Source organism: Pestalotiopsis fici (assembly GCF_000516985.1).
Source record: "Pestalotiopsis fici W106-1 unplaced genomic scaffold PFICI_Scf_8, whole genome shotgun sequence".
Classification (NCBI taxonomy): domain Eukaryota; kingdom Fungi; phylum Ascomycota; class Sordariomycetes; order Amphisphaeriales; family Sporocadaceae; genus Pestalotiopsis; species Pestalotiopsis fici.
This window is the reverse complement of record NW_006917098.1, coordinates 1,205,086-1,226,151: the sequence shown is the minus strand read 5'-3', so window position 1 is coordinate 1,226,151 and position 21,066 is coordinate 1,205,086. Positions and strand designations below refer to the sequence as shown.

Sequence of the window (21,066 nt, the reverse complement as noted above, 5' to 3'; positions counted from 1 at the left end):
TTTTGATGAAATAATTTGCGGGGATTCAATGCGGTGGTTTGGAGTAGGGAATGGAATATTTCGGATTTTATGCTCTCGACTGCTTTGCAACCATGATTTATAGCATTTATTCTCGAATCACTTATCATGATCTTGTGGAGAGCAAAGCCCCACCGCCTCGGGCGATCAGTAATCTACATATTTACTTCGGCTCTTTTATACGGATCTCTATACGTGGTATGGCCCCGATGATAGTGGGATGTTGTGACATTTTCAGTAAAAGGAAAGAAGTATTTCATTATTCTAGCACTTTTGTGCTTTTTGTTTTAGATGCCGAATATATCAATTATGGCAAAAGGTCTTGTTTACGAAGTCATTTTTCAAGAATTTAATTGAAGTGCTCGGAGCATTGTTGGTGGTGCTAGTGCCCTTTGTCAAGAAGTACCACCTCATTAATGCCTTGAGTCACTCTCATCACTTGCTCCAATTCCGACTTCTCTCGGTCTGCACACGTAACCGATCGTGGGCATGTCTGGCTTTTCATGAATGAAAGTGCGCTCTCACGGCGACCGATTCTGCCTTCTCCACATATTACAAGGTAGCAATCTAGCAACACCTTTGACAGAACTCCATAAAGATGGTACTTATGGCAAATCTCCATCCATTCTGGCGTCTAAGTGGTGTAAAGTCAGTTAAAAATAATACCAGCGATCTCATGACAATTATCTTGGGTGTGAATGACGACTGCCTGGAGTCGAGAGCTGTCCTAGGTTTACAATACATTGGGCCAACAAGCACCAAAGCCTTCACCCGGTCCGGGCACCTGACCATCGTCACAGAAGCTACCATGGCTCTTATGCTATGACCCATCATCAGAATTGCATGGATCGCAAGGTGATCAAGCAAGACAAAAGCATCTCTGGCCAGTGACGTGAGATCTCATGGTTTATTCTCGGAGTATTCCGACCTTCCGTGGCCATGATGATCGAGAGTAATAATTCGAAACTCGAGACTATGGAGAAAGGGCATTTGAAAGGACCAATGAAACTGACCAAATATCCAATCACGTTATAGGAGGCTAAGTGTCACGGATTAGGTCGAAGCTAAAGGTTTGATCTAACTTAGGCGGTGTCACGGGGTGCAGCCAGGCAGTATAGGCTTGTGCCGTATAGTAGTATATTCTCTACAGTCTGACAGGTCTACAGGTAAACGGCTCACCGTTACGGTAGGTTGATTTACAGGACGTAGCTGGATTAGTACTCAGGTGGGTGACCACTGGAGAATACCTGGTGTTGTATGTTTAGTTTTGCCAGTTTTTTGGATTTCATTCTTGATTTTATATCACGGTAAAACCATCGCAGATACTGATTCCCCACGATACATATTCAACCCAGATAGTGAAATCAGGGGCTTATCCCTTTAAAATCGTAGAAGTTGAAGCAATTACTGAGAGAGCACCCTCCTCGGTAGAAGGTACGATGACTGATAGGGGTGCGCAGCCTTGAACACTTTGCGGCACTTTCACACCGAATGCATTGTCGCCATCGTCATAGACTGTCGCCCTTCTGACATCTCGAGGTCCCATGGCCTCGCTGTACGGGCTTGCACGATGCATAGACTGACGATTGTCCCACCATATCATGTCTCCTGCTGAAAGCCATTCGCAGGAAAAGGTGTACTATTGACGTATTAGCTGGACGCAATTAGCAACTAACGAGGACTTGGTGGCAGACCTGAGGTTGTGTACAATGATCGATGAGCTTCCAGATGAGCTTTTGGCTTTCTGGAACTTCCTTGCCTTCTCCTGTAAATAGTGTCTTGGCGTGCGCAGCAATGAAGAGAGTTTCCCCGCCATTGGGTGCCTTTTGCACAAGTCGATGATAAGATCCAGGCTTCAGCCTCTGCTCCTCCTCAGTCGGTTTCTGGTATATATCCGGTGAAGCAAGACGGCGAGAATGCCACAAGCTGCGAACAAATGTCAACTGCGCAAGGTCAGACAAATGATGGGGGGACATGTGGCTTATACTTGTGCTCAACGATCAGACTACGCAGTTCCACCTTCTGCTCTTCTGGCACGTCCTTCCAGGCTTGTCTGGTGTCTGCAAACTCCGTGACAGTCTGCGTCTCTCCAGGGACACGATGCGCCAAGAGCAGAGAGTATTTCGACCGATGTTGATTAAAGGAAGAATCAGTATGCCACAAGGCGTTTCCTAGAGAATGTGCCCAGCGCCTCTAAGTTTTGTCAGCTAGTGCCTCTTTTTATTCATTCTTGAAGAAGAGGCCATGGATCGAACACTCACGGAACCCTTTTTAACGACACTTCCATCATCTTCTATATTGCTAACATCAAAAAGATACGGTGTTCCCACGCGTTTAGTGCCACCCCATGCAGGATTCATCTCGAGCTCTCCGAGTTGCGATGCGAAGCGAACTTGGCGTTCATTGTCGAGTCCGGTTTCGCGAAAAACTATGACGCCATACTTGTTTTGCAGTAAGACCAACTTTGGGAATAATTTAGTCTTTATAAATCCAAGGAAAAACAGAAAACAAGAGACAGAAAGAAACGTTTCTGAATTTAACTTACGGCTTCGATGCAGGAGTCTGGCAACGGCGATTGTTTCCAATTTATACCGGACACCTCAGCGCCAAAGGAACACGGACCAATAGGCGTGACAATATAACCGTTAAACACGTAGGAAGACATCGCGAAAATCGAACTAGAAATCAAGTAGGTGATGTTACCACGCAGAGACAATGAATTGAAGACTAAGAGTTTAAAGTCAATAGCATTCTCAATGAGCTACAAATAGAAATTCGGGATTCAAAGCACAAAATACTAAACGCACAAATGTGACTTACGATGATCGGCTGGAGACCCGATGATGCCGACACGAACATTTGAGCTTATCGCTGTAAGCAACTCTTATCTGAGGTTGAATTAATGCCGGCTAAAAACCGACAATCCCAGTGCAGGTACTTAAGCTTATCACTGGAGATATATTTCACATTTTGGGACGCTAGGATGGGCCGCACACCAGATCCTGGGTCGATACGCTTTTTCGCTGAAAAAGGCTATGCTTGCAATCCCTCAAACCCCGCCGGTTGAGTATAAGCCCGAATTTGTTATCTTTGGAAGAACGGTCTTCCGGCTTGATAGGCGTGGAACCAGGATACTCTTTCCATTATTAGCGAATTAAAAGACTCCCGTCGTGTCGTAGTGGATGTATTATATGATAAAGGCTTCGGATCACCGACCGACTCCGCCGCCGGATGACTTATTGGGAAATATGGTATGATATATCTCTAAAAGTGCCCTCTAATACTATAGGTACGGTCCTTCTTGTATCCAGCGATTATATACCATAATTCTTCCAAGATGTGGCGTTCTTCTATTGCCAAGAAAGATGTCAGCGCTCTCGATCCTCCTACCAGCCACGACGCCGAAAAGCAGGTCGGAACAGCATTCGTCATATCTGGTTCTGCAGTTCCCGTCAGCACGGATTCACAACATGCGGCTGAATACCAAGAATTTCTCAGGCTGAAAATGGAATTCGAGTCTGACCGAAAGAGGCACCGCAAGCTGCTTCTTCGACTGGACTTTCGAATCCTGCCTTTCCTATTCCTCTACTACCTGCTAAATTCGCTGGACAAAGCAAACGCGGGAAATGTAAAGATATATACGTTCCTACAAGATACGAATATGACTTCACACCAATTCAATCTCGCCCTGACTTGGTTCTTTTTCACATACGCTTTTCTAGAGACACCGTCCAAGTCAGTAACTCAAATACAGCTGTTCTGTTTTTACTGGTCAAACATCTCACATCAATATAGCATTTGCATGCGCAAGTTCGGGCCAAAACTTTGGCTGTCGATGCTTGTGACCTGCTGGGGAGCTGTTACTTTAGGCAGTGCCTGGGTAAAGAGCTATGGCGACTACTGTGCTGCACGCGTCTTGCTTGGAGCCTTTGAAGCGGGTCTTTTCCAGGGTTGTTTCTACACTTTGTCTTGCTGGTACCTCCCCGACGAGCTGCAGACACGGTGTGCTTGGTGGTACAGTGCCACGATGTTATCGGGGGCGTTCGGAGGACTCCTCGCTTACGCTGTCGGTGGCTTGCAAGGCCGACTCGGTCTGCAACAATGGCAGTATCTATTCATCATAGAAGGCGCCTTGACGATGTTCTCTGGTCTTCTTGGCCTTTGGTTGTCGGCTGACTTTCCCGAAACCTGGACCTCAAGCTGGTTCACCCCAGATGAGATGCGTTACCTCCAACTACGAGTCAAGTATAAGGACGGCCCGATTGCTCCCGGAGAGACGTTCCGGCCGTGGAGTGCTTTCCTCGAGGCTGTCAAGGACTGGAAGACCTACTTCATTGCGTCTCTTCTTGCTTTCGGTGGTTCAGTCCCGACCTACTCGGTTAACTACACCCTAGCTACTGTAAGCAGGCAAATACTTCAATCTCGTGTTTATTTCAAAATATGCTTACATATCTCCAGATGGTAAAAGGTCTGGGATATTCTTCGATCAAAGCACAGGCTCTCACTGCACCGCCGTATGTCTTTGCCTTCTTCTGTGTCATTCTGATTGCACGATATTCGGACAAATACCAATGCCGAGCACGATCATTACTTATCAGCTATACCGTGGGAACAATTGGTATTATAATCTTGTGGCCATCGTTGTATCACACGAGACTTTCCGGCCTTGCTTACTTTGCGCTCTTCTTGGTCGTGGCCGGCTACAATATGCAGGCTCCTGCTGTGGGCTCCTGGCTCGGCACGAACGTTCGTAACCCAGCAAAGCGAGCCGCGGCAATGGGCTGGCAATCTACTTGGGGCCAATTGTTCGGCGGCTGCATTGGCGCAAACATATTCTTCGACTCGGAAGCTCCCACTTATAATACTGGTTTTGCAATCCTCCTGGTCTTGGTCTTGGTTGGTGGATTTGGTGCGTGTATTGGCAACTGGTACTGTTTGCGAGCATCCAATCATAAAAAGGACCAAATTCCCTTGGAGTCGTTGGAAGGCAAATATTCCGAGAAAGAATTGTCTGAAATGGGGGAGTACTCACCATTCTTTAGGTATATTTTGTAGCTCGGACTTTCCAGGCATTACTTTCTGGTGTATACCCCCCTAAGCATAGCCCATGGAATCATCCTGCTTTTTAAAATTGTGTACTCACCATTGCTTAAGAACAAAATGGAAAAGGGGTTTTCTAGAATAAGTATATACCAAAAATATATAAGGTGGTCTTGCAAAAACGTATGTTCGAATATGATCAAATTCATAGTAATGCCAGACTGATAAACTCGGCTTCATCTAGTGGAAAATACACAATATTAGTGCTTCCAGAATGACTAACACTTTGAGTTGCATTGGAAGCGTTTTCGTGCCATAGTAGACAAATCGTCCTCAATTTAGCCAATCCCAAGCTTTTGTTTATTGAGCGACCGCGCCCTCACAACTCTGGGTACGACCAAAGACGAGAGCACTGAATTACTCCTTTAATTGATTCATATGCAGCTGAGGTCCTTCTTGCCTTGTCTATGCACCCTTGTGCCAAGGCTCAAAACCCACGTCGTTTGGGAGCCCCAGGCCTGGCTTACGAGAGCGATCCGTTCCGACGCGCTCAAATGCGGGCCGCCGCCATTTCCAAATTCTCGCTGTTGCCCCTATAATCCGATACAGGCGTGGGTGGATCGCGGTGTTGCAAGCCATTTTTTTTTTTTTTACTTCAAACCAATAGCATTGTACAACGTTTGGCTAAGATGACAAAACAACTTCAGGGCCACAAAAGTTTATATAGTACTACCTAGCCGAACAACGTTGATTTAAACCAAATAAGCTTAGGACCGCGCAATTCCATTAAGCCTCTCGACCATCAAAGTTTCAGCCATATAATGCACTCTTTCCCCCTGCTTTTAGTAGGAAAGCAAGGTGCTGTACCATGGATTTATGGGGAGTACGCAGACGATCGCCACTTATTTGCGTATTTGAATCATGTTTATTTACCACGATTATTAAAATTAAAGGTGGGGTAATACCGGGCTTGTCATATGTTTCTTCTGTGCTTAGCAAACGTGTTGTATGATGTGTGTATATATATATTTCATAGCAGTAGCTCAGCTAGATATGGCCATCGGATAGTTATTCCCCTGTTTATACAATCGCTTTTGTACAAAAACACCCTTTCGTTCCTCGTCAACTTAGTGGGGGAGGTGGCCGGCGCACGCGTCGAAAGTGGCAACATCGAGAGAACAGAACCGACTGTATTTTTAGGAAATCAATTGCCGCAATCATTACGAAAATAAATCCACCGGTGGGAAGGGAGCGTCCGATATCACCTTTGAATCGACTCTGGGTCCACTTTGGGCGAAGCTTCATCCAATATGCCGGGAATTGCGCAACAAGCCACTTCGCTTCCAAGCCGTTGAGCATCGCAGCATCTGAAGGTTACAATTGATTATTATCCGCGTCTCAATTAACTGACCGGATGTTCTCGATTGCTGTTGCCTTTTCCCGAGCACTGAAGTCGGTACTAGGGACTTGTTTGGCCACTGTTGTTGGTCGTGTTGCCTTCAGACCATCGTCGATATCGTTGTCCGATGTTGACGTAAACGTAAACTTAGTTCCCAAGTCGTGTCCGACATGACTGCTCCGCGTCGCTGGCCTAACAAGGCCGCGCTCATCGAAGCTGCACATAATAAACAGAACATGAGATTCTTGAGATTTTTGACGGCGCTCTTGTTTTCGTTGAAACATTTGTTTTGCGACTTTTTCAAATACGAGCGTCAGATTGCTCATGCTGATAAGAACATCCGGGTGTTCTGGGCCCAGTGTCTTCTCACAAAGCTGCAGCTCCTCTCGATGCATCTGTTCTGCCTCTTCCAACTTCCCCAAATCTCCAAGCACAAGGGTCAAATTGTTGTGACTATTAAGAGTGTGAGGATGTTCTCGTCCTAGTTCCTCTTGGCGTAAAGATAGACATTTTTGGAATAATGCCCTTGCTTGTTCGTATTGTCCTAGTTCCTTCATCATTGACGCTCGATTGTTCATACTGCAGAGTGTTTCTGGGTGCCTTGGTCCAAACTTCTTCTCACAGAGTTCTTGTTGCTCTCGATGTTGTATTTCCCTACTGCTCCAAGCACAAGTGCCAGATTGTTTTTACTGATCATGTTGGCAAGGCAGCCAGCGTTACAAGGACATTGGTGTGGGAGACAAGGAAACCCAGTCGGCAGTTTTATGACAGGTCGCCGATGTGATCAGCGTCGCAATATTAGGCCACTACCTGTAGGGCTGCGCCGCAAGTGTCGAGCGCCCTAACCGCAGCCAACAGTCTCCAACTAGCCAGTAATATGGCCAGACTCAGGGTCACTGCAACCAACGGGCTGCCTGCTGTCCGCCAACTTTGAATGTGAAACCAACAAAATACGTGACATGATCCTTCATTGGCATATATCGGGTCGCGTAAGGAAGCCGGCAGCCTAGCCCTCACTGCCGCGACCTGAACTTGCGTAGTAAGTTGGTCAACTGTAGGGGGCGCAGGGTCGACATCTGACGGGTGCTTGCACTTCTCGGAGCCTTTGAAAACCGGCATCCGTAGCACGGCGACCGCAGTGTGCTCTCATGCATGTTTCTATAATCCAACAGAAGGCTGCGTCCACGTATAGAAACCCCGTCCTCACCGCAATCTAAGCAATCTAAGGTCAATTTTCCGTCCTCAACGCATTTCGTCCTAAACGCATTTCACCATGGCTGAGAAGGCAATCAAACAGTACGAGCATGACTATTTCCTCGAGGGCAGCGAGGAGTCAAGCCGGCTGTCAAATCAACATGAGATCATCAAGGATGCTATGGGCCGCCTTGTGCTGGCACCTATCAATCTCACAGTGGCTCCATTAAAGATTCTGGATTCTGGGACTGCTGACGGTCAGTGTGCCCATAGACCTTAAGACATGAACGTGTACTATCCTATGCCATCGTTAATCTCCGCTTGGGGTGAGCATAAGTGCTAGAGCAGCCCGGCCGGTGACTTTTCATCATACACAAGCGAAGAGAAGCAGCAGAACTTGATTTCAGTGCACTGACCATGAAATAGGCACATGGATTCGGGATTTAGCAGCCTCGACCGCACCTGTCCGCCATGAGTTCCACGGAACCGACATCAACCCAGCAGAGTTCCCTACCGAGGTGCCTGATGGCACAACGTACCGAGCTCAGGATATCAACCAGCCATGGCCCGAGGATTGGAAAGAGCTGTTTGATCTTGTGCACCAACGGCTGGTCTTGGTCGGCAGTGGATCGAAGCAGAACGAAGCTTTTCAATCCCTCGCTCGCCTTGTCAAACCTGGCGGTTGGATTCAGCTTATTGAAGCTGCAAACTGCCACCCGACCGCTGGTTGCGGACCGAAGATGCATGCCTTCATTGACTTGACGATCTCCGTATTTCAAGAGATGGGAGCTGACCTCAAAGTGGGCGAAAACCTGCCGCTATGGCTTCAAAAGGCTGGTTTCACCGATATTGAACACCTTGATCTCGAGATGAAGATGGGTGCTCAGAACCCCGACAAGGAGCTTGCTCGTAGGGGAGTTTTCTCAATGAGCATTGCCACCCGCGGTTTGACCCAATTCGCGAAGAGTGAGTAATGCCTTTCCTTTATGGATGTTTGGATGACTGCAATAATCATGCTAAAAACCGTGTTAGCTTTCCCTCCTGGAAAATGCAGTCTCTCTGCAGAGCAGCTTGACTCTCTTCCTGAGTAATTGGATGAAGAGCTAAAGACAATTGGGGGCTTTATCCATTGAGCGTCGTTTGGGGCCGCAAGGCTACTTGGGAAGAACTCTGCTAGCATAGTACAATATCGTGGCCTATACCTGTGTTGCTTCGCAAACCTTGGCGAGTATGGATAACTTTGCTGAAGACTTTCAACGACGTCATGTTGCTTAAATATCAGCTTGGCCATATAAGTCGAATATGTGAGATGTTTATCTTATGCTTGTGTTGTGGTATGGTAGTTGTGCTGCACTGATCCCCCCCACGAACTGAATAGTAAGAAGCACGGAGTCAGCACGTAATTGATGTGCTGAGTACTATGACCTGCGATTGGATTGGAATGATATCCTTGGCAGATCAGCTCTGTTTTACCAAGCTCTGATCACAGTACGATGTGTGCAGTCTATCGGGCCAGAACCAAACGTTGGACATTAATCTTGAGTAAGAAGGCTGTATTAATATTGCTTAATAAAGTACGTATGATAGATACCTTGGTCGCTATGTACGTCTACTAATTAAGAATGTCCGCCGCGAAGGATTTTAGCCCCCTCCACCAACATTTTCCCCCTTCCTCACTTCACTATATTCAAGCCTCGTCCGCTAGCTTTCCTTCTTCCTCTTCTTTTTACCCGCACTCATTCCTGGAGAACACAGACGGGAAATCCTTCCATTTTTTTTGTTCACATCTCTGCCACCCAGTAAATACTTGTATGAGCCAACTACCATCGTAACGATGGATCCCTCTGCCCTGGATGGCCTGACACCGGAGCAGCTGGCGCTTGTGCCAGCTATGCTACCCCCGGATAACGTCCAACCTAATTTCGACAATCCATATTCGTTAGCGCCGACAGGAACTATCGTGATATCGATCATTCTATCTATAATGTGTTCGATAGGTTGTCGCAATGAGATTGTATGCTCGATTCTGGATTATAAAAACCTCCGGGCTTGACGACTGGGCGATACTTCTGGCAGCAGTGAGTTCTCGGACGCCTCTTAGATGCATACTATGCTTATAGTTTGGGCATCTTTGGCAAGTGTATCGACTGATGGTCAAGGCGTAACAGCCCATTCTGGGCAGCGAATCCAGTGGGCAGCTCCACACAAGCCACACGAGGACGTCTGCCGCGTGGTCGAAGCGGTTGCTCTCCAGGTTGATGAACACTTCAGACCTGACTTCAACGCAGATGACACCAATTTCAGCTCCATAATCATTAGTGAACGTTCACGAGGGGATCAAGAAGGATTAGAGCAGTATGGTAACTCACGACGCTTCGTGGCTTTGGCGCTCAGATGTATCCTATTGCCCGTCCGCCTGCACAGTTCACCTTTTGAGACTGAGCATAATGCCGAGTCAGCTGCGATATTAACTGCACATGATTGGCCCGACACTGCTAGAAACGGTTGGCGGAGTGTATCTCGAGCCCAGGCGCCTCAGATCATTACGAGGTGGGCGTCGCTTGATGCATTTTTTGACTCATCAAATGTACACCACGGGCCTAACAATGATGTTGACGATGAGCATATCTATGCTCTGGTCCTCACTCGGTTGGCTAAGGTCCGCGGTGGTTGGGGCATGGGAATTTATTGGGCTGCAATGCCGCCTTTGTTGTGCTGTTCGTGAAATCTGTTGCTGGAAGGTCAGGATATAATCCATGCTTCGAGCGGATTGGTATTGGTAGGTTGTTTGGGCCAGACGTCGATGCGAATTTCAAAACATCTGAGGAAACCTCGTTGTGGTTGGTCTGAGATCGAAGTAAGTAGCAGTTGGGCGTCAGGATGGCAGAGACGGAACTCGAACAAAAGGAGCACAATCGTCAGTCAACACTCGTCTGCCAAGTAGTTGGTGACGGCAGTTTCGTGTGCGCAGCCCCGTCGAGTGCGCTATGGGTCGCAAGTAAATATAAAACCCCAATATTGATAGTGGTCTTGAACAATGGAGGTGAGTCGTCCAAGTCGCATCATCTCAATGATCTGCGTCAGGATCATCAGCGCAAGATTGTCTCATCACTCTTACTAATGACTCTATTTCATAGGCTGGAAGGCACCACGTATCTCTACAAAGCTTGTTTACCCTCAGGGATTGATAATAACGTTTCCGACGATGAAGCCGCCGTCTCTTTCCGCCCACCAAGTTCGCTAAGATCCATATTTCTCACTTAGTCACTGTACCTTCTCCCAATGAGATGATTTAGTGCAAATGGAGCAGAAGAATGCCCTCTATCTCCTATATAGTAAATACAGGTAGATTCGCTCAAGGCTTGAACTCGAGTCATGGATTTCGAAGTCATTTGTCTTTGCGCTTCGAAGATCGAAACGGTAGAAATTTAACCATTTGCCTGAACCTTCCATGAACTGACTGCTTTCGGCCATGTGAGGCCATCTCACTGCTCTTCGGGTTTGGCAGTGGTTGGAGAGTACCTGACGGGACGCCTGCTACCACAACTGTACCAGATCTCCGCGTTCCGCTCTCAGTGTTCTCCGGTACGGGCAAGTCAGGAATCTGAGCTCCCTCCTGGTTGAAGTCTGGAATAATGATGCCTGCATTCGAATTTGTAAAATGCGTAGACTGAGACTTCTTGGCTTGCTCCGCTTCTACATCTGGCTCAAGAGGCGTGACCAGCTTGGCATTGGCGATATTAGATATCGCCAGATGTTCATTCGGGTGCTGAAGTTTCCCAACAAGCAACCTCTCAGGACCGTCCTGTGGTGTGTCTACAGTAGTATATGATGTTGCGCTTGTTACAATATCACTGTTTCTGGCTGCTGCTGATGATGCGGCTTCTCGAGATGTATCCTCCGATCGAGAATCTTGCAAGCGTTGAGAATCTGTGCTGGCCCCAGTCGTAAAACTTGCCTTGTCGTTGTCGTGCACCTGTCGTGTACTCATGGATTTTATGAACCTTGACACAGGAGATGCTTCATGGCCAATAACAACCGCTCCACGTTCTGGAAACTCAAGCCTTCGTGTTTGTGCTTTTTGGTTCTGGTTAGCGATCATGAAGTGCTTCCGATCGCACATTTGGACCTTGGGCTTGCATGGCTCGAATGGGTTCTGTAGCAGCCACAGGTCTGAGCCGTCGCGCTCAAGTACACTCTTCAGGGTTGCGCTAGTTACAACCAGATATCCGCGATCTGTTGGCACGGATCTCCAGCCCGGACACATTGGATGAGTTTGAGCGTCGCAGTCATTGTGTTGAATGATCTCGCCGAATCCACGGCCGAAAAGTGTAACAGCTCGTAATCTTCGCACAAGATCAAGCCAGCCTTGGCTGTGGGACTCAGGAGTGGCAAATTGTAAATCTGCTTTTTTGGAAGAAGCAAGATCCTGGAACTCGTACCCTTCGAGCTTGGTGTTGCCCATAAAACTTTTCATACTTGCCTTGAGCGCCGTATCGTCGGTCTGGATGTTGATAGCCTGATCGAGCATCCACCAGATATCATATACTCTGTCTTTGAAGAACACCCAGCGTTCCTCTTGGCTGTAGATCTCTTGTGTTGTGTTTTGTGGGTTTGAGGGAACTTGAAATACTGTTTTTGTTTCAGTTTTGGTATCTCCTGTAATGAGACGCTTGTATAGTTTGAGGCAAGCGTTGTCGTCTTTCCACAGAGTTTTCATAGCACGTCGCTTCGGGTCAGGATCATTGTCAAGTTGTATAGAGTCGTTTATCGTTTGGCCATCGTGTAGGCTGTCAATGAGACCAATTTCTTGGTCCTCGATTATTGAGGCCCGCACCAGGTGAAGGAGAGCTGTCGCACCATCTAGAAGGAACCCTCTGTGGTCTTCAACATCGTAGAGGACTACGAAGTGTTTCGAGATGTGCTTGATATTCAGTTTCCCATCACCTTCATCACGTGCATGAACAGGTCTATCTCTCCATCCAAACTTCACGGAAACGTTCCCAGCAAAGACTTTGGAGAATCCGATAGTTAGCTTTTCGAGCTCAATCTCCAGGGGCCGGCTATGTGCCAGCCCTGATAGACGGATCTGATATTGCCCGCCTTGTGTGCCTAAGAAGATATTAATCACTATCGAATATATAACGGCAATTAGGGAGTGCAAACCTGCTAGGTTGTCTGCGTTCGGCGTCCAACCAACCACGTGTTTCATCTCAGCTATATCGACTTGCTGCAAGATGGAAGAGGCTACCTCAATTCCAAGCATATCGACTCGCTGATCGTGATAGTAAATATAGCTGTTATCTTTGTTCGAAATAACATGCCATAGAATGACGTTGTCCACTATCTTGACAGCCACCAGTAGGGTCGAGAATGTTTTGATGAACAGTTTTCCCATGTACGACACAAGCCTGGAATCTTGTACCAGGGCCATCAGAGTGTTTAGTGATAGCTGTAGTCCCATTGCTAACCCAGAACACCGGAGAGCAATAGGGTAACATTCTACTACTAATGGGTTTTGAAATAACCCTTGCCAGCAAGCGCCACTCTCAGATCCCCGTAATCTAGCAAGCTTGGGTGTAGCCGTGAGTTCGATGTGCATTGTAACACATGAATCTGAACGGTTTGTGGTTGAAATCGTGCCGACAGAAGGCTGACAAGTACCCACCTCGCTGAAGTTCGAGGACCGAAGAGCACAGCTGATCCACATGAGTTGCTCGCCAATCTCAACAACCGAATCGGGATGTCCGTAAGCTTTTAGTAATAAGCGGCCATCCTTGACTAAGGCTGAAAGCTTGGTATTGTCGCTGAGCGTTTCTAAGCCAAGTATCAGAGTTGAGTTAGCACGTCCCAGGAGGATAGTAACGTACCATTGTGTGATGTGCCTTCTGCTGACCTGACCACTGATTTCACCAACCGTATAAAACTTGGTGCAGACTCTGGCCATTGCCTTAGAAGGTAGTCTCCACAAGCCATTCCTTCTGCTTGTGTGATGGTGCCAACTAAGATCAATGCCTTTACAACAGCTTCATCCGGCGGAACGCCGTATTCCTGCTCCTTGAAGAAGGAGTGCGGAGACCACTCCGCATCAAAGACGGCATCAATGCGTCGAGGAGTGGATTCCCTGCTGGATTTTTGTCCCTCGTTTAGTGCTCTGAAAACCAGTTCCGACAGTCTTGGAGTTGATGACTCGGTAGGAATCCCCAGCTCAAGTTCATTCCTTAGCTTTTCAAGCAGCCATTGGTAAGCACGCGATTCGGTTACCAACTTCGAGAACTCGTCCCCTTTTGTTTCCCAAAATTGATCTTCCAAGTCTTCGATCCCGTCCAGGAAAGCGAGCTCTGAATCGACGTCTTCATGGTCAGATTCGAGCGGTATTTCTGGATTAGCTCCGTGTCGCACTTGGGAAATCCAAGCTTTCACCTCGTCAGTATATGACATTGATGGCAACTTTCGAAATTCTGGCCCAACTTCTTCCGCTACTTCAATGACCGAGTCCGACTTTTGTGAGAAATCTTTCGAATTGGCATCCAATGGCAACAGTGCCCTCGTAGACTCTGAAACTGTATGAGACTCTTTAGCTTTAGCAGACAGTTGCTCGGCAATAGACCTAAGAAGTATGTTAGTTGGGAACAATTCTGGATTCCATGCGATGGGGCAGCTTCACCTTCGATGCTTAAGCATGAATCGTTTGGTGTCTTGGTATTCCCTGCCCTCCCCCTCTTTGGCGATTTTGAAAGCGAAGAACTGGAGGAGTTGAGGTAAGGATCCTGAAATTCTGGCAATATCTTCTTGATCAGCAGCACAAAGTAATAGTTCGTGGTGCAATCTGGCCGTCAGATCAGTCTTGTACTCATAGACCTTCTGTCCGATAGAGTCGTTTGATCTTTGCGTGTAGATTGTGTCAAGTTCGAGCCTGTCGTCAACTTCTTCCACCGTGGCCATATCATGAGTAGACGTATCAATCTTATGATCGATCGAATGTTTTGAGCTCTCATGAGCGATCGACGTTCCAAGAGCGGAATCGCGGAATGTTGCCTGGGAAGGCGCTCCAGTTAGGTTGGGAATGCTGAACGGTATATTTGGATGATCGGCGTTGACTTCGGCGCCGTTGTCGATTAATATTTGTACGATTTCCTGGTGTCCTTTATATGAAGCTGCCTGCAGAGCGCTGCCGTATCTTTCGTGCTGAGCATTGACGTTGGCCCCGCTATCGATGAGGATCTGAACGATTTCCTGGTGTCCTTGATATGAAGCAGCATAAAGAGCATTGCCGTGCTCTTCATCTTGAGCATTGACATCGGCTCCGCTGTCGATAAAGGATTGAACGTCTTCCTGGTGCCCTTTATATGAAGCTATTTGCAGAGCGATGCTGTATTTTTCGTGCTGAGCATTGACGTCGACTCCTTTATCGACTGGGTGTTCTACGTCTTCCTGGTACCTTTCATATAAAGCTGAATGTAGCGCATTGCGATAGCCTTCGCTTTTAGACTTTATGTTGGCCCCGCTGTCTGTGATGAGTTTCTTTGGCTCTTTGTTCAAATGAGAAAGTTGCTGAATGACATCGTCGATTTCTCGTTTGCGTTTGCTTCCGGAGATGGCAGTTCCTAGGTTTGCATCCCGATCGTGATTCGAATGCTCCTCTATCATGCGGCGCGTTGCCTGCAGCTTTGGATACGGCTGATATTGTTCTAAGCCCTACCCCGTAGCCACACGTTAGAATTTGGGGCTGTATAATACTCGAACATCGAGAGGTCCTCAAATAGCGCAGCTTATTTGTAACCTCCGATAGCATTAGAGGCCAAAGGCGGGTGTTTGCTATCTACCAAAAGGGCTTACAGAATCTAATTCAAGACCAGCAATGTCTTCAACCATGGTTTCAAAAGCGCGCAGAGTTCTCGCAACGCTATCCCGGTCAGCTTTGTAGATTTCATCGCGCTGTATAAATGAATCTACCCGCAGCCAGGCTTCGCGTTTCCGTGAACTTAGTGATGCCGGATGTACCGGACTTTCTGGGTTCCTTCGAGAGAAGAATCCGAGCACGAATCTCAGCAGGCTTTGGGAATCAGCGTCGTCCATGATTGCGCATTAAAGATGATGACCCCGAAGATTCCACTGAGATGCCTAGGCGGGAAGACATTGTGCAATCAGCGGGGGTGCTCTGTGTATTTACAGGTACTGTCAGATCAGGCTGTGCTGCATTCACACCCCAAACCTCAGGACGTCTTGGGTCGCTAAGTCACATGCTGCACCATCCTTCACTATGGGGCGGACCATGAAAGTGTTGCAACCTTGTCAAAGCGAACGAACGAGTGATGATAAAAGCTGACCCTCCATCTCAAAGTAGCAGCAGCGCCCCGCCCCAGTGTTGAGGTTTGAGCGTCTGGTACCCGGCAGATTCGATCTTTTTCGCAGCTCGTACCAGGCTCAGGACGAAGCCGTTCCAATGCTCGTCCCCGATTGGATTCTCTCTGCTAGATGACGCTCCTCGACTGCCACTAAGTGGCCTGTAATGCAGCTCCGGGGTCCACCCAGACCGCCCCCAGCAGGCGCCTGTCGCCGTGATAGATTCTCCGAAATTTCAATTAGCATTGATCGACCTTGTTGTGCAGCTCGCTCAGTTTGGCTATCACTATGAAGGGAGGTCTACCCGTTGACCTATCGCCGCTCTGTCGCCAAAGATCGTGGCGCATCAGCCATGCGCAAAATCTGTCCGAAAGCGTCCAGAATCAGATTGCAGGCGAATGTTCTGGTGTCTGATTAAAATTGAACACGTTTTATCTCGCTATTGCCTAGTATTGCTTTCCCCAAGATGGCTGATTAGATAAGGACGGAAATACTCGGCAAATGCCTTGGTGTGAAGATGCACTAAGCTGAGATGTCGAGCGAACCAGGTACTTCGGTTTATCCTGAGTATAGTCGTTACAGGATCTTTCTTATCGAAATTCCTCACAATGGTGATCAAAAGTGATATTGGAACCAGGGCAAGAAGAAGAGCTGTGTTCTTTAGAAAGATGTCTGCCTGATGTCGTTTGAAAAATCAAGTTTTCAGGTTAGAGAGAAAACGAATTTGAGCTTCAAAATGATTTTGTCAGGGTTCCATGTCGCGGTAAGGCTTTTGCGACACAATCTATCTTCCAGCGGAGGGGCGTAGGGGCAAAGCAACTGGGCGCGTCGTGGTTTGAAGGCTTAGCAGTCAAAAGCAACTTGCCTTACCTTCCCCTCTTGCCTCTTCCCAAGTCTTTATTGCCGTAAATCCAAGTTCTCACGTTCCAGTCTGCCGATTCACTTCTACGTCCTGTTATTCACAAATATACTTATAATCATGCCATACTTGCCACGATGGTATTGATAATTGACCCTTCTAATCATCAAAGCCAGGATATCTCATTTACTGATTGGATATCCGTCTTGACGCTATGCTTTGCGCCATTGATTGCTCATATATTCGCAGGTTCAAGCTTTTTGGAGTAAGTATTACTAGGTTAGTGGATTCCACAAGTGTTGTAAGGTAGGTAGATAATGGATTCGTATGGTGGAACCCCACAATAACGGCCATTATAACCATCACTATAACTACTATGAAGGCAGTATAGTCGCACCAAGGGGCCCACTATAACAATCCGGAAAGTTTGTTGATTAGAAGCATTTTTTCTTCCCCCTACAGGCGGGAGAAGTCGGCTTGCGAATTTGTCGTGCGTTGCTTTTACTGCAACTCAAGACGTATTTAAAGATCAAATAGTATTGTTGCCTCATAGCGAGTGACACTTGAAATGAGAGGAACACCAGGGCTATAAACACAGGGGGTCCCAGGTATGCTAAATAACCTCGACTGTCTAGGCCACTTCTGTCGGCTTCAAAGTCTTTGGCACACCAATCTCGAAGAAGCACTCCACACGACTCAGCGCCGCGACGGCAGCGGGATATGTCAAAGGCCTATCCCGTGCGACGGCCTCCTTGGGAAGGTCCGTTTGCGGGGCCTTCCTCTTGACGCCCTCCTGCCGGCGCGGCATCTCAGCCGGCAGCGGCCAGAACGGCGATTCCTTCCCGGCCTTGTCCTTGGCTTGTCCGTCAAACGTGCCGCTGCTCAGCAGCTGCATAGCCTGCCGGTATGGGACAAAATCTGGTGCGCCCGACTGCAGCCCCTCGAAGAGGAGATACGCCGCCCGCACGACGGACTCGAGCGCGCCGACGATCCAGGCGTGGTGCGACGACGCGGCCTCGCCCACCAGGAAGAGCTGGCCAAACGCGTTGGGCTTGATGATCTCCTGCCACATCTCGGAGAACTGGCTGGGGCCAAAGTAGGCGAAAGCTCCCGACATGTTCTCGTCCCTGTGCCAGTCCCAGGCGTGATGACACACATACTCATACTCTAATTTATCAAGGAGCGCCTTGTAGCTCTCATCACTGCTGTCAGTGGCGTGAAGCAGCGCGAGGTTGCGGAGGAGGAGGGACTTCAGCTGCTTGTCCTTTTCTTCTCCCTCTTGCCAATCCTTGGGGTCGTCCCGTGAGATCAAGGATCCGATGCGCTGTGCGTCTTGGCCCCAGGTGTAGGAGCACAGAAGCACCGATTCATTGTATTTGCCGTCATTGTACCAGCGCTCGTGGCCTTCCAGCTTCTCGATGTTGTAGGATGGGTAGACGCACACGCGCAGAGGGAGGTCCGTACGCGACAAGCTGCCCATATTGATGCAGTAGGGCTTCAGTTGCCACCAAGGCGTCCTGAATTTAATGGCGACCTTGCACGAAGCTCCATACCCGAGGGCGCGGATGGCCTGCTTGGTTCCCCACAGCAGACCCGCGTTCTGCAGGTCCATGCGCTGCATGGCGGCGAGTGTCGTCGAGTTGAAGACGGCAAGATACTCTTCCTTCCGTGTCTCGGAAGGCTGCTGGGTGCCCGGGTAGCTCTTCTCAATGGTAATGGTCACAGGGGCGTGCTCCTTCTTCTTCTGCTTCTCCATGTGATCTGTCACATTGGCGTTCATAGCGATGACCTGACTGTTGAACTGGATCTTCTTGTTCTTCTCGGCAATCTTCTCGGCCATGGCCCTTGGAACATACTGTGTTCCGCCGCTGATGCACCACCATTTTGTAGGATCTTTCTTTGTGTCGAAGTCAAGCTCTTCCAAGACTGCCTCGCTGAGTGCCTGGTCGTACCATCCGGTACCGCTATTCCGGTCAGCGAGGAACACCAACAAGAAGAATGAGACTCACTATGTGGCAGTTTCCAACCACTCAATAGTATTGTAGTTGTAACTGGGCGGCTCCCACTTCTCGTAGCCCTCTTCTTCGCAATACTTCTTGTGGAAGCGCTCGAGAAAGCACTCCCATTCCTTTGGAACATGATCAACAGAAGTCAGCCTGAAATGTCACTTGGTAAGGGCCGCAGCACTCACAATGCAAGGTATTGGCGCGTGCTCATGTGATCGATCTTCATCATCAAGGAGTCCCAGAAAGCAGGATCATGGACCTCTCGATTCTCCTCTTTCGCCTTGATCTGCTCGTCGATTGTGAACTTGACAATCACGAGCATTGGACTCAAAGCTTTCTCGACGAGATCCGAGGGGTTCTTGCCGAGAAGACTGTACAAACAAAATCTTAGCCAAGCACATTAACTTCGGAGAGCTGTCTTACTTTTCAGGAATCTTATCCCCCTCTGGGAGGCCGCTGTTCAAGTTGTACGGGTCGCATGGTGGATGCTCTGCCGACAAAGGAGGGTCGAAGATCCTGCCCACGGTCCGAACATTGTTGAAATATGCCGGACAGACACCAGGGTCTCCCTTGTTCTCTCCATCCTTCATATAGTATCGGATCAAATCTTCAACCTTTTCCTTCTGTCCTGGTTCCAACTTGTTCATGCCAAGGAGCGTGAACAATTTGAAAGTTCTGCAGAACAATTAGTGCCTGTTCCGAAGACGACACGGTTGCAATCCACTAACCGTTGCATGATGTCGTTGTCTGGGTAACGCATGGCGCCGACGTCGTAGTAATCATGATTGACCCAACCATTTTCCTTCTGTCTGTCCGTGGTCTCGGAGAAGTAGTGAGTGTAAAGTCTGCCACCAAGCCTCTCTGGTTTGGCTGCTTCAAGGATGTCGTAGTCGATGTGCAAATCGGGCACCATGTCGTTGAGCCAATCGAACAGCATGGCAGAGAAGAGACCCGCGACTCCGGCCCCGACAATGCCAACCTTGAACTTGCCGGGCTCGGGAGCGATGACTCCCGGACCCGTCCAGTACTTGGTCTGGTCAACGACATCCCTAATTCGAGCGTCGTCGTTGATTGCCAGGTCTGGAGTAAGGATGCGCTTCTGCTCGTCCGGAATTGCGGCGACCCTCGCCTTGAGATTTGCGAGGTCTTTCTCCAGAGCACGGCGGGCCACGTATCTTGACCGGGAGGGACTTATACCAGGGCTAGGGCATGCAATGGCAGACTCGTACCCGGTCTCCAACTTGTGGCTAGCTGAAAGTCCAAGGGTCGTGGTTGAAGGGGAGACATGATCCAGTGCACGTCGAGCAAACCCAGAATCAGATCATTTCCATACCAATAATGCAAGAAAAAAAATAATAAGTGCTCAGTATAATTTCACCCAAGCCCAGGCGGCGGAGGCTTGACCTGACCTGTGTCTCAGTTGTGCCATGATGCGGCAGTTGTTGAAAAGAATATACTGCATCTCGGCAGGCAACGTAGCGCAAAGTACAGCAGCCGCTAGCTACCACGCTCTAGCGCTGCCCTACCGTCACTGATCCGCTGGTATGAACAAGACTTGCCCGCCCAGACGACTTTCACATGCGTGATCATATATGATGGTCATTTTGCCTGCCGTATCTAAGCGTTTGACTTTCAAACCTTCATATTCAGCTTTGAACTTCAAACCTCCATATTCAACTTTGATCTTCGAGGTCAGACTAAGGTCGAGTCCAATAGAAGAGTGTCCAGGACTATAGCGCACGGGGCCTGTGTATGCGGGTGTTTGGCGGGCGACTATGATGTCCCAGAGCTTGATATTTTATCGTTATGAAGAGCGACATGGGGGTGTATACGTAGGCTTGCAAATCATTCGAATTCATACACGTAGCTAACATTCTCGCAAGGACAGAGTATGGAACTCCCCAAGTCAGCGAGCACCTAATTTATAACATTCCTAGCATATTGCAAAAGCGCCACCTTTGCAGACGGCACAATGATACCATGGGCCTCCATCCAAAGAACCCATACAGACATTACAAAACCCTTCCTCCCAAAAATCAATTGAAAATTTCATAAGCTCTCCAACAGCAGCTCGCCTCTAAGTTTTGGTCGGATCCTTGTCTATAGGCGGGTGATGCCGATATGCCCTTGTTTCTGAGCCCATTAGAGAGATATCCGACCAGAGCAGTCTTTCGCGTACAAATCAACATTAGGCAACGTCGTTC

The 21,066-nt window shown here is 48.4% G+C and overlaps 5 protein-coding genes across 5 annotated transcripts; 2 read left to right on the top strand and 3 right to left on the bottom strand.

Annotated features, from left to right (window-relative positions):
* Positions 1-1,390: 1,390 nt before the first annotated feature.
* Positions 1,391-2,683, bottom strand: PFICI_11053 (uncharacterized protein; the record flags this gene model as incomplete). Its single annotated transcript, XM_007839634.1, has 5 exons — positions 1,391-1,657; positions 1,713-1,944; positions 2,006-2,211; positions 2,280-2,480; positions 2,564-2,683. The coding sequence occupies 5 exons, from the start codon at positions 2,681-2,683 to the stop codon at positions 1,391-1,393; spliced, it is 1,026 nt and encodes a 341-aa protein (XP_007837825.1).
* Positions 2,684-3,355: 672 nt separating this feature from the next.
* Positions 3,356-5,073, top strand: PFICI_11052 (uncharacterized protein; the record flags this gene model as incomplete). Its single annotated transcript, XM_007839633.1, has 3 exons — positions 3,356-3,753; positions 3,814-4,417; positions 4,477-5,073. 3 exons carry the CDS (start codon positions 3,356-3,358, stop codon positions 5,071-5,073), a joined length of 1,599 nt encoding a protein of 532 aa, XP_007837824.1.
* Positions 5,074-7,730: 2,657 nt separating this feature from the next.
* Positions 7,731-8,742, top strand: PFICI_11051 (uncharacterized protein; the record flags this gene model as incomplete). Its single annotated transcript, XM_007839632.1, has 3 exons — positions 7,731-7,908; positions 8,078-8,617; positions 8,684-8,742. The coding sequence occupies 3 exons, from the start codon at positions 7,731-7,733 to the stop codon at positions 8,740-8,742; spliced, it is 777 nt and encodes a 258-aa protein (XP_007837823.1).
* A 2,297-nt stretch (positions 8,743-11,039) lies between these two features.
* Positions 11,040-15,730, bottom strand: PFICI_11050 (uncharacterized protein; the record flags this gene model as incomplete). Its single annotated transcript, XM_007839631.1, has 5 exons — positions 11,040-12,763; positions 12,818-13,468; positions 13,522-14,261; positions 14,319-15,331; positions 15,491-15,730. The coding sequence occupies 5 exons, from the start codon at positions 15,728-15,730 to the stop codon at positions 11,040-11,042; spliced, it is 4,368 nt and encodes a 1,455-aa protein (XP_007837822.1).
* Positions 15,731-17,487: 1,757 nt separating this feature from the next.
* PFICI_11049 (uncharacterized protein) lies at positions 17,488-20,291 on the bottom strand (the record flags this gene model as incomplete). Its single annotated transcript, XM_007839630.1, has 6 exons — positions 17,488-18,820; positions 18,866-19,012; positions 19,048-19,233; positions 19,286-19,537; positions 19,591-20,109; positions 20,272-20,291. 6 exons carry the CDS (start codon positions 20,289-20,291, stop codon positions 17,488-17,490), a joined length of 2,457 nt encoding a protein of 818 aa, XP_007837821.1.
* Positions 20,292-21,066: the final 775 nt, after the last annotated feature.